The following is a 12,493-nucleotide window of genomic DNA, read 5'->3' on the forward strand; positions in this document are numbered from 1 at the left end:
GGGTGTGGCATCACACTCTGACGGTGATTTAAAGGACCATTGACGCAGTAGCAGTGCCGGTGGCTGGGAGCCCCGTGCCCCTTGGAATCACCTGGAACAATTGACTCCTTCACCCCGCTCCCCCACCTCAAGTCAGCAGGCCTGCATATTACTCTACAGAGAATGTACTGTAGTTTAATACTGTGGTAGTGTAACCCACACACCTAGGCTACGTCTAGACTGGCATGATTTTCCTCAAATGCTTTTAACAGAAAAGTTTTCCGTTAAAAGCATTTGTGGAAAAGATCGTCTAGATTGGCACGGATGCTTTTCCGCAAAAAACACTTTTTGTGGAAAAGCATCCATGCCAATCTAGACGCGCTTTTGCGCAAAAAAGCCCCGATAGCCATTTTCGCGATTGGGACTTTTTTGTGCAAAACAAATCTGAGCTGTCTACACCGGCCCTTTTGCGCAAAAGGGATTTTTGCCGGAACGGGAGCAGCATAGTATTTCTGCAAGAAGCACTGATTTCAGACAGTCCGAAGTTAAGTGTTCTTGCAGAAATTCAAGTGGACAGTGTAGACAACTGGCAAGTTTTTCCACAAAAGCGAAAGACTGGAAAAACTTGCCAGTCTAGACACAGCCCTAATGTAGCCCTAGTGTAGACGTAGCCTAGGTGTGTGGGTTACTGAGTAATGCAAGTGATACCTAGACCACAGCAACAGTTAAGATCAAGAGACCACCACAGCATGGGCTGGGAGCCAGCTGGCTTTTAGCTCAGAGGGTAGAGGCTCCTGTACCCCGCTTCAAAGGTCCCAGGTTCAAATCCGCCCAGTGACAGTTACAGTAGCACCCATGACCCCTCTTAGGGAATGCCCCTATATCTGGCACTGAAAACACACACAGAACAAAAGGCAGCCCTATCTCAAGGAGCTTGCCAGCTAATCTCAGGTGTATCTATGAGATGACAGCCTGCTGGAAGGTCACTTCGGGTATGTCTACACTACCCTCCTAGCTCGAACTAGCGGGGTAATGTAGGCATACTGCACTTGCAAATGAAGCCCGGGATTTGAATTTCCCGGGCTTCATTTGCATAAGCGGGGAGCCACCATTTTTAAAACACCGCTGGTTCGAACCCCGTGGAACAAGGTGTACCGGTAGTTCGGAATAGGAATCTAGTTCGAACTACCTAGTTCCAGCCCTGTGTAGCCGCGCTGCACGGGGTTCGAACCAGCGGGGTTTTAAAAATGGCGGCTCCCCACTTATGCAAATGAAGCCTGGGAAATTCAAATCCCGGGCTTCATTTGCAAGTGCGGTATGCATACATTACCCCGCTAGTTCGAACTAGCGGGGTAGTGTAGACATACCCTTTGTGATTAGGGGAGTGGCCCTTATAAAACAAAAAAATACTGAGACAGAAATTTCCCCAAACATTCAAGTAACTCTGTGGTAAGTGGGGTAGACTATTGACATAGAATGGGATGGTGTTTCTTCATGAGGACAGCAACTGCATATCCTGCAACATGATCTATGCCAGCAATGCCCCACTGCCATGCATATTGGCCAAACTGGATAGCTTTTACCACCAAGGATAAATGGACACAAATCAGACATCAGGAATGGTAACACAGAAACTTGTAGGGGAACATTTTAACCACACTAGGCTCTCAATCATGGATTTAAAAGTAACCATTTTTTTTTAAAACAAAGGAATTTCACAAGCCAACTACAGAGAGAGAGTGGAAAATTGACCTTCATTTGAAAATTTGACACTGTTTCCCTAGGCCTGAACAAAGTCATTAACTGGATGGTCCATTATAAAACCAGTTTTCCTTACATTTAACATCTCATTGACATCAAAAGTTAAGTATGGGACACTTCCAGTCCACTCATTTGGCCTCATTAGCACCAGCATTACAATTGACAGGTACCTTGTTTCCCCCACCCCCTCCCTTCTTTTTCTGTTATGAGTCTGAGTCCCTCTTTTTTCTCCACTCAAGCTCATCTGAAGAAATGGGTTTTGCCCATGAAAACTCATGATCCTATATTATATAGATATTTGTTAGTCTTTAAGGTGCCACAGGACTTCTCGTTTTTATTGCTGCTGAAAGACTTCTCACCCATACTAACTACTAGACAATTAAAAACTCCATTTTCCTGTGTAGGCACACTCACCACCCCCAAAATGGATTTCTACGATCCTCCCTTTCAAACAGTCACGCTTGATTATTCAGCGGGGGTTGGAGCTTGGTTTAGCATAATTAAGTGACCCTCTCCAATTATTTGACCTCTTTAAATGCCAATATGGGAACAGAAAGACACCAACAGCTTCACAATGCAGCCTGAAAGCAAAATAGTCAACAAAGGGCTCCAGCCCTGCAAAACACGTTAGCAGCTATTAGACTTCAGGCTTCATTTTTGTGATGGGTGGTCCGTGGAAATGATTTTCTCCTCCCACTCCCTTCCACCAACAGTCAATCCAGTAACACCATCACAAGGCAAAGCGACCTCTCTCAACATCTAAACAGGGAACAAAGCTAATGGAAGCCAAGTAGTTTAATCATTATATCTAGAGGCACCAAAGATGCCAACCATATAGCAAATCCCCCTTTGACATTAAGTTTGTCATTTTATAGCACAAAGGGACATTAAAAAGCAATCCATTTTTATTTCCCACCAGGGTTATAATGGTCATAAACCTGTCAGTCCATCAGCAGTTTGGGTTATACTCCATTAAGTGTACATGTGAGGAGGACTAGCTTTATGGAGAGAGCTACAAAATTACTAAACTTTGAATCCTTTAAAGTCAGGAACAGTAAAAATAATCAACTCAGGACCTATAACTTCTAGCATCAAAATGCCCCATATTGATAGCGCAGATTGTGCTTGTTATTTTGTGCTGTCCTTTGTGTTTTCCCACACACAGAGTAGTCATATTCTTCCAGTCCCAAGTTCATTTCTTTTAGATTAAGGAAAATAAAAGACCAGAAGTGCATTTTCCATCTTGGAGCAGTGTTTATGTCTCCTCTGTGCAGCTTGCTACAGAGGCTGCAGGACATCGAAAAAGTAAAACAACATCTCTCTGATAGAATACTTTTCATCGGTGGATCTCAAAATGTTTCACAATTGGAGGTCAATTTCACTTTCCCCATTTTAAAGATGGGGGAAACAGAGGGGCAAAGTGGCTTGCCTAAAGTCAACTATTAGGCCAGAGGCATAGCCAGGAATAAAACTGATGTCTCTGAGACCCAGGGCAGTGTTCAATCATCTGCCCGCCCCCAAAGTTTTTAGAACTGTCAGGTGCAATACACAGATGATAAAGATGCCACCATTTCACAGCAACATACCCACAACAAAGCTACCTTGCTTCATCGAGTAACAAGGCACTTGGCCTGCAGACTTCCACGTGGTGTCTGGTTTGTATCTCCGTCTGTGTCCATGAAACATTTTGGGTATGGGACAGTAATTCCTCATTTAACACGTGTCCGCTTAACACGTTTTCAGATAGCACGATTTTTTTTTTTTAGGGAACTTTTTTTAATTACACGACCGTCCCCGGAATAACACAATTTCCCCAGCTGGTCCGTTGCGGGCGGCATCACAGGGCTTCCCCCGCCTCCCTGCAAAGCAGCGGAGGGTTTGCCGCTCACCACGCCATTCCCCGCTGACTCCCCCTCGCCGGACGTCTTGCCCCCTCTCCTCTGCCCCCACTTGCAGGCCAGCGGCTAGGTTTCCCCAGCTGGCCCGTTGCTGGCAGCTGCGCAGGGCTTCCCTCGCCTCCTTGCAAAGCAGTGAAGGGTTCGCCGCTTGCTGCGCTGTTCACCAGCAACCCCCCCTAGCCGGACGCAGTGCAGGTCCCGGCAGACCCATCACAGGGGCATACTCCCAACCCAATCCCCCTCCCCTCTCCTTCCCTTCCTTAGAGCCAAACACCTCCCCTCCCTGCTGTAACCCAGTCCCCTTTCTCCCCCAATCTTATGTCCCAGTCCCACAAGACACCACTGCTTGAAACGCAACCCCCACCTTTTCCATTATTTTCAATGGAAAAATTGACCCCGCATAACACATTTTCACTTAACTCCATCATTTTCTGAAACATCTATAGTGTTAAATGAGGAAATACTGAGAGACGAGGCTACAGTTTAAATAAAAGCACGTATCTAAGCTGCAAACCAAAAAACATGAAACCTCATACATCACGAGGGTAGCTGTACAAGCAGTTGGTAATTTCCCACTGGCAAATTACAAGGTGCGTATGCAGTTACTTGTTTAATGTGCACAACAGCATGCTTCAGGTGCACAAATTCGGCTATTTTTAAAAAAAGATAAAAGACAGTATTGTTTTTCCCCCTTGAGCATGGCATTCAACAATTAGAATTATTGAGTCTGTTTCTCACATGCACCAATTTTTTTTTACAGAACTCTGGAAGTGTAAAAGGACTTTCAAGCAGATATACACATGTTCAAAAACTTCAGAGGGGTAGCCAAGTTAGTCTGTAACTGGAAAAACTTAAAACACAACCGTCTAGTGGCCCCTTACGGACTAACAAAACACGTAGATGGTCTCATGAGTGTTCATGAAATGAGGCATTCAGAAAACATTCATGTGCATGTTACAGTATCAATGTGTTGAATTTATTTAGCTTTGCATGCATGTTTTTGCAGGCCTCAGCAATCACAGGAGTAATTGTGTGTGCACCAATGCTGTTTGCATTACACGGTTTTGTGTTATGAATTCTCATTTGGGTTTGGTTCCTTTTACACTATAGATGAGCCAACACACAATCTTGGATCTGTTTTTGGACCCTAGAACTAAGCACAGTAACTAGGTGTGCCATATAGATACCTGAGGAATGTGTGTTGATACCAACTACTCATACGCAAACAAAACCAGCCACACACACACACCCCAAAAAACCCTTGTATTATATTTTCTCCTAGGCTATGGCATTGGCCTTCCCCCAAACTCTCCACTGACCTCAAATATATCTGAGTTGATCAGCCAATACAAGTCTCATGGCTTCATGGACGTGCTGCATGACAAGTGGTACAAGGTAGTACCATGTGGAAAAAGAAGTTTTGCGGTCACTGAGGTAAGCAACGTATTTAGTGGTCACAGAAACAACAGTGTCCGGAGTTTGCGCTGGCTGCTTGTTGTTTGGAAGGTTCATGGTACATAGACAAGAGTCTCTGGCTGGAAGAGGTTACAATCTAAGACAGGGGTCCTCAACTTATTGCATGGGGGCCCACTGGGATAATCCACAGGCGGGATACAAGGCTGTTTACATTAAACATTTGCAGGCACGGCCCCCTGCAGCTTCCAGTGGCCATGGTTCACCACTCCCGACCAATGGGAGCTGCGGGATGTGGCAGCTACCCACTGTCTACTCTGGGCCCCAGTCCTGGGATCCTGTAGGTAGCAGCTATCTGTAAGGCCTTCTAAATAATTGCATTGCTGCTATAATTCCCTGGCCCACTTCCCCATGATGGCAGCACCTTCTTCACCCTTACCTCAGAGCCATGCCCTAGTGGAGTCCCAGCAAGAAGCCCAGAGCACCATCTTCTCTCCTCAGGGACTGAATTCCCTCTGTCCCAGAAGCTCTTATGCTGTTAGGCTGCAGAGCCCTGATGGCTTGGGTCCCACATAGCTACTGCAGGCAGCATGGGGGACCACTCTACTGTCCTTTTCTGGGATGGGGTGTGGCAGGACCACTAGAACTCCAGCAGGGGACCTCCGTGCCTAATCATCCACCCCATCACAGGTCTTTTTATTCTACAATGGGCATCTCATCTTTAGAGCCCTGCAAATCTGCAGGTATCCGCTTTATATCCACAGGTACGAATGCAGATATCCGCGGCTCATTTTTGCAGATCTAGATACAAAATTTGTATCCATAACCCTGAAAATCTGTGGATGTCCACTTTATAATCTGCAGGTATCCATATCTGTGGATAGGGATGCGGGTATCCGTGGCTCATTTTTGCCGATAGATGCGGATACACATTTTCTATCCACGCAGGGATCTACTAATATAAATGAGAAGAGAGAATTTTTCTTGAGAATATAGAAAGGTTAAAAGATTAAAAAGTGAATTTTAAAGAATTGGTCTTGAGGAACCTAAAAAGAGCGTATAGCTTAGACATTATGTTTATTGTGTCCCAAAGTGCTCGACCCTGACACTAGCTATATACTCCAGCTCACAGGAAGTACACAGGGATGGATCCACTGTCCCTGCCTCATCTCATTCAGACCAACCCTACCCCAGCTCTCAGTGTTACCTGGGGGAACATAGAAGCTTAGCTTTGGAAGAGACTTCATGTCACCTCGTCCCACCGCCTGCCTGAAGCAGAACCAACTCCAGCCAAATCTGGGATATGGAAGAGTGACCAGAAATTTCCACAATAACCTGATTTTGTGGGATTTCCATTTCTCCAGTTCTGCAGGCCCAAGTGATTCAGAGGCGCATCTAAATTCCTTGGTCTAACAGAACCACTGACGCTATCGGAGATTTATTGCTATTAGCATGTTCTAGACACTGGCCCAAACAGCCAGAAACAAACATCCTCAAACTTTGGTGGAGCGTGTATCTGACTCCGTATCTACATTTTGCAGCTTGCAGCAGTGTTCATTATTGTCATAAATGTCAACATGAACCTAATTAACACTTCTTTAAGTGAGCAAAATTGACTGTTTCTTCTATAAAACCTATTATTCTTTTCTGACTAATGTTCAGCCCTATTCCAGAAAAATAGATTTCAGGGGCACGGGGAAGCTTATTGCAGGCAACCTTTGATCCAGTTTATCAGTAGACTGTATTCGTATCCAAAGGGAAATATTCTTATGGGGAAAGGCTAGTTTTTAATACAGCATATCTACTCTTGACAGTCTGTTCCTTCTGTAACCCTCCTGTTACTTTACATTTGAAAACAAGTCTATTGAACTAACCCTGATCAAGATTGCCAATAGGCAATGGCTGTTAATTAGCACAAGTGGCTTTAAAATTGAAAACCCTTGTCTGCCAGGAACAAAAAGTGAGACTTTTGAGTGCTTCCCTACTGAAGAGTTTAATTGGCTTATTAAGCTTTTGCATTCTAAAGAGAGCAGCCAGGTTTCAAGTACATCTGACAAGTCTCCTTTTAAGCAGCCCTGTGGAAGGTTTGTCATGGGTGCAAGGCAATGTTTATTTTCGCCCTCGTACGGAACTGCATTGAGCATGGAGCCAGAATAAAGAAGCTTCATTAAATTGAATTTCAGAGTTTGTGACTAAGGAGTTTCATCTTTAGCACATGCATCTGACGAAGTGGGTCTTTGCCCATGAAAGCTTATGCTCCAACACTTCAGTTAGTCTATAAGGTGCCACAGGACTCCTTGCCGATCATTCAGCACAGTAGCTCTGTGGCCCTTAGCAATGGGAGTTTCTTAATGTAGTACCCAGAGGCCTGAGGCTAGAACTCTGCCTGAAGCAGAGAATCTCAGGTTAGTGAAATGCTCTTTAGCCTCTCCCCTGGTTATAATGACAAGAAAATGGATGAATTGAACGACTTCAGTGTCTGATTCGCAGAACGCCTAACCTCTGTCAGCCTCCATCTCTCTTGCACCTGCTTCCTGTTCGAGATTTATTGGATTCACCTATAAGTGAATGTGGTGCTGTGCTGTACTGATCCTGGCACTCATCAGGGCTGTTAAAAAACACTCTGGAGCTGCTGGACATTGGAGTTTTACTCCTCCTTTCCACTTTCACCCAGGCACAGATGGAATTACAGGCAGCCCCACGGGGCTGCTCAGACTTTGCACTATACGGGGCATGGCCAGCTCTCTCTCATGACACTCAGTTCACTTTCATGAAGTCCATTGGCATTCTGGTTAGGGATGTTAAATATCGGTTAATTGAATAGTTGAGTAACCTCATGAATTCTTATCGGTTAGTCGACTATTCTATAGTCTCTGGGGGCGGGGCCAGCAGGAGTGTGGGGTGCCAAGTGGGAGCTAGCCCGCAAGGGGAGCCAGTTGAAAAACCAGCTCCTCTTGCGGACCAGTTGCTTGTCACCTGTGCTGCTGCTTCTGATAAAGAGGCAGCAGTGTGGGATGGCAGCAGCCCCTGTCTGGGGAGAGGGGGAGTTTAAGCTCCCAGACCCAGTGCGAACAGGAACTGAGCCAGGCTGCCTACCTGCCTGGCTCCTAATACACTTTAAATGAAGAGCTGCAGTGAGGGTAGGTCCCAGACCCAGAACTCAGCTGGGCTGCTGGCCAACCTGCTAAAAAATTGACTGGTGGCGGGGGGGGGGGGGGGGGGGGGGGGAGGGGAAGGGCAGGGGACATGTTTGTAATCTATAGCATTAACCTATAAGCTTTTGCTTATCGGTTCATTGACTACACTATTACATCCCTAATTCTGGTAGCAATGCAGATTTTGCAGACTGACCGACAGATGTCTAGAAGACTAGTCATTAAACCCCCCTAAAAACAACTTAAACAAGTGGTCCTGTCGAACCTTAGAGACTAACAAATATCTAGATAGTATCACAAGCTTGCATGGGCACATCTCTCATCGGAAGAAGTGGGTTTTGCCCATGATACACTCTCTCATTCTCACCCTCTATATATTAGTCTCTAAGGTGCTGTAGGACCACTCAATTTTTAAGTTACAGACTAACAAGTCTGTTACCCCTCTGAGCCTATTAAACCCCTTTGTTCATTCTGAAATCTTAAAATGATGTAGATGGGGAGAAGTAGGGTTCTAGCGGGCAAGAGATAAGTTTGGATACCTGCGTAGTTGTCAGGAGCCTCTGGCAAAATTAATCTGGTCTAACGCTACATTAACTTTGATCTTTGAGTGGCACAGCCACATAACCTATTTTTTAGTGCAGAGAGAAAAGATCTCAGTCATGAAAAATGGTGCTACGTGTTTTCTCCTCTGCAAGTCTACCCATCCCAGAACAAACACAATTTTAAAAGCCTTCCCAAAGGCTTTAGTGATCCAGGCAAATTTGGGGTGACCAGATTAGTCAGGTACAGACAAGATCAGAAACTGCATGACACTCAAAGACAAAAGGTACATCTACACTGCGGCACTATTTTGGGAAACTTCCAGTATCCCGAAATAGCTATTCCACATCTTGACAATACACCTGTTATTTCGAAATAACAGGCTCACTATTCCAACATCCCTGTAAACCTCATTCCATGAAAATTAAGGGACATTTTGCTGCTTTTGAGAAGCAGCTCGTGTTTCGTGGGGCATTTCTCAGACCCTCAGAGTGTCTCTACATTCTCAGGCCTTTTGGCCATGCCGCCATTAAGACTGACAGGAAAAAGATTAGAAGAAGGAAAGATAGATAGGACCTGCCTAGGCAAGCTGCACAGGAAATACGCCTGGGTTTTTTGCTATTTTCTGGATCTATTTACGTGATAGCACAAAATGGTTTTGATTTTTTCAGGGAGGAAGGTGTCAGTTAAAAGGGAAGAGGGAAGGCTGTTGGCATTTTCTCTTGCCCCCCCCCACATCCATACATGGCTAGATTAAGATATTAACCACAAGAGCACATTAATACCGAAAGAGAGACATCTAGTGGCTATGACATTAAAAACACTCCACAGGCCTGCCAGGACACAATACGTGCTTTTTCGGGGCTACTTGTTCATCCGTCATTACCAAAGTGCAAGGAAGAAAAAGCAAATAACATGTGGCCACTGAACAGAGGAATGAACGCTGAATCCAGGGTGCCAGTCTTGTCATTTTTCTGAGTGCACCTAGCTTAAAGGCACAAAGCTGAAAAAGGCCGTGCACACCCCTCTGCTGTAAACGCTGCAACAACGCTGCGACTGCTCCAAAGCCCACAGAAATCGAGGTTCTGCATGAGCGTTCAGTCAAGCACTTTGTGACCGTCCTGCGTCACACTGAGAGATCAGGGTCATTGGGTCCTATGGTGGCAGCTCAAACTAGATCTTCTGAGGTAGGAAGAAATGTAGGTGACTTGCCATAGCACTGGGCAGGTGCACCACCCTCTGTGACCTCACCAAAATTTTAACTGCTAACTGGGGTGTCCCCACATGGCCCCTCTGGGTGACCCCCCAGAATCAGTCGCCTGTGAGAAGAAATGGGTGTCAAAGCAGAGGAAGAATCCCAATGGCCCATTCAGAATACGAATAGGAGAAGAGAGGAGGGGAGATTGGGAGCGGGGAGAGTACAAAAAAGTCTCTCCAGTTCACCAGAGCATTTCAGTCTGACTTGTGTGCGCAGCCTTCACGTGATTCCTTCATGCATCTCTTCGGTCATGGTCACAATTCCCGAGCAAGCTGCGCTTCAGAGCCCTTACACTCCCTCTTGAACTCACCCTGCCAGTGACACTTCTTCGCTCCCCGGGGTGGGACCATGCTGCCCAGCTCAGGGCCTCCCCCCTTTTCCCAGCAGCACTAACCCAGCAGGTTCGGCTGTGTTTGGCACTTGCAAATGCTTTGCCTACAGGGGCCTGCGATTTGACCGGCCAGTGGGTTAAAGTGACTCAAAAATTGCTTCTTTGCAGCCAAGCACGAAGTACATCGCACGCAGGGAGAAGGGATAAAACAACAGTCTCCTACTGAGGTCTCTTCCAACTCGGAGCCTCCTATGTGCCTGGCTCCTGCCTCAGCCAACACTGGCAGAAGAGAATAAGGTGAAGTCCCACTGAGACCAGACCTTCCTCCTTCTGGGCTACAGCCCCCTCCTGCTTTGTCTGTGTCAGACTCCTCCCCAGCCACCGCTGTCCACCCAACCCCCTTAGACAGGATCTTGACATTTTTAGTGTCCTCATTGAGCCTGTCTTTGGGCCTGAGAAGACTGGAACCTGCTAGAGTCAGGCAGGAGCGTTCCCCAGTTAGACTAAGTTCTGAGGAGCAGAGACTGTCTCTTTGTTCAGCACCCCGCACATCACCATGGTTTCCTGCAGGACCTTCTGTATTCTCTGCCTGTATTTTATTTTTGCATGTGTCTTCCTCCCTGCCAGCCGCCTTTGAGTTAACTCCTTGCAGTCAGGCAGGATAACAGCAGGCAGACAAATTGACGTACATAACATGGTCATAAAAAAAATGCTGATAACACTTTCCTTCTCCACGTGTGTGAACTCATATTCGTCATCTTTTTTTAAGCTGAAATTCTCAGAATGAATTTAACATATTTAGTAACATGAATATACATAGGAAATTCATGCTGTCTTCAAATATTTTTCCCTGCACCGTGCTTTATTAATGGAGCTGAGAGAAAGCTTTGTGATTAAGGCTGAAACCATATGAAACCTGACGGGTTTGTGGTTGTCATGATGAATTCAAAGCTCAGAGTACGTTTATGGAGAAATTCCTCAGGTCGCCAAGACTTTGAACCAACTTGGACCCCGTCTCCAGAAGGTCCAAGATGATTTATGGTGTTACCCGATAGCCATTTAAATTCGTGTTTGCAGTTCGCACAGGAAGGCATGTGGTGGGCATTTCGCCTGGATCAACATAAAAGAACCAGCTTGAGAGAACCAGTGTAAACTGAAGCTAGTTGGTTTCCATATGGTTCTCGCTCTTCTCAGTTTGCCTCACTGACTCAATACTCAGGACCATGTGAAGATTCAGTTTTCTTCCTTTCTCTGAAGACTGCATGTTGGCCCAACCAACAGAGAAAAAGAGCCGCTTTCCGGGAGCCAGCAAACTTGTGACACTTTGCCTGGCCCACTAGACGGTGCTCAAAATAATTCTCAGAACCTACGGTTGGCATTCGCCTAGCCTCTGTACTTCCTATTCTGGTGGAAAGAAGGCAATCTTTAATTAATAGGATGTTAATCATTATGAATAGGGCATATGGAGACCTAGACAGTAAATGGCTTCATTTTTATAGCTTTTGGATGACTAGCTGGCTAGTACACATTACACATGTCAATTAAAAGTAATGGCATAAAATGGAATATACATGAGTGAAATATTCATCAGGATGGCCCCTAAACAGATGAAATATCCATCTTCCTATTTTGTCATCACTCCTGTAGGATAACACCAAACCTTAGAAGCCTGCATGTTTGAGGATTCATTTCTTTTTAGATTTGTTTCGAGATTATACTTTGTACACATTCTTTTCTCATCTTCCTTCGGGAAATGTCTTTTTGCACTCCAGGAAGGTAACAAGAGGTGTTGATTTTGCAGGCAAAGCTTGAAGAAATAGCTAGCCTGCTGCTGGTTCTCAGCTGTGCTCCCTATCTTGATATTTTGTCCGCTTACCTGTGACTTGTGCTATTGAGTGCACACCAAAGAACACCAGACCCTTTGTGAAGAAGGAAAACACTCCCATGTGCACCCAAAACAAGAAAAGTCATCATGTTACAAGGAATCGGAGGTGAGGGATTAGCAAAGTCTCTCTCGCCAAGGATGTATAAACAAATCAGATACACACTTTCCTATTTCTTGCATTTCTGCACGCAACTGCTGTTTTTCCTATTCATTAGTAACAGACTGTTTAGACAGAGTCATGAATAGCGTCATAACTCCATGGCCATCTTTTGG

The 12,493-nt window shown here is 45.5% G+C and overlaps 1 protein-coding gene across 1 annotated transcript in view; it reads left to right on the forward strand.

The window, feature by feature from the left end:
- The window catches only part of GRIN3A (glutamate ionotropic receptor NMDA type subunit 3A), a 92,070-nt gene that overhangs the window by 66,366 nt on the left and 13,211 nt on the right, over positions 1-12,493 (forward strand). Inside the window, exon 6 of the mRNA XM_075931378.2 lies at positions 4,921-5,072. Coding sequence (XP_075787493.2) covers positions 4,921-5,072 — 152 coding nt within the window. The remainder of the gene's footprint in view (positions 1-4,920; positions 5,073-12,493) is intronic.

The sequence above is a fragment of the Pelodiscus sinensis genome, chromosome 6, assembly GCF_052426305.1.
Source record: "Pelodiscus sinensis isolate ZL-2025 chromosome 6, ASM5242630v1, whole genome shotgun sequence".
Classification (NCBI taxonomy): Eukaryota; Metazoa; Chordata; order Testudines; family Trionychidae; genus Pelodiscus; species Pelodiscus sinensis.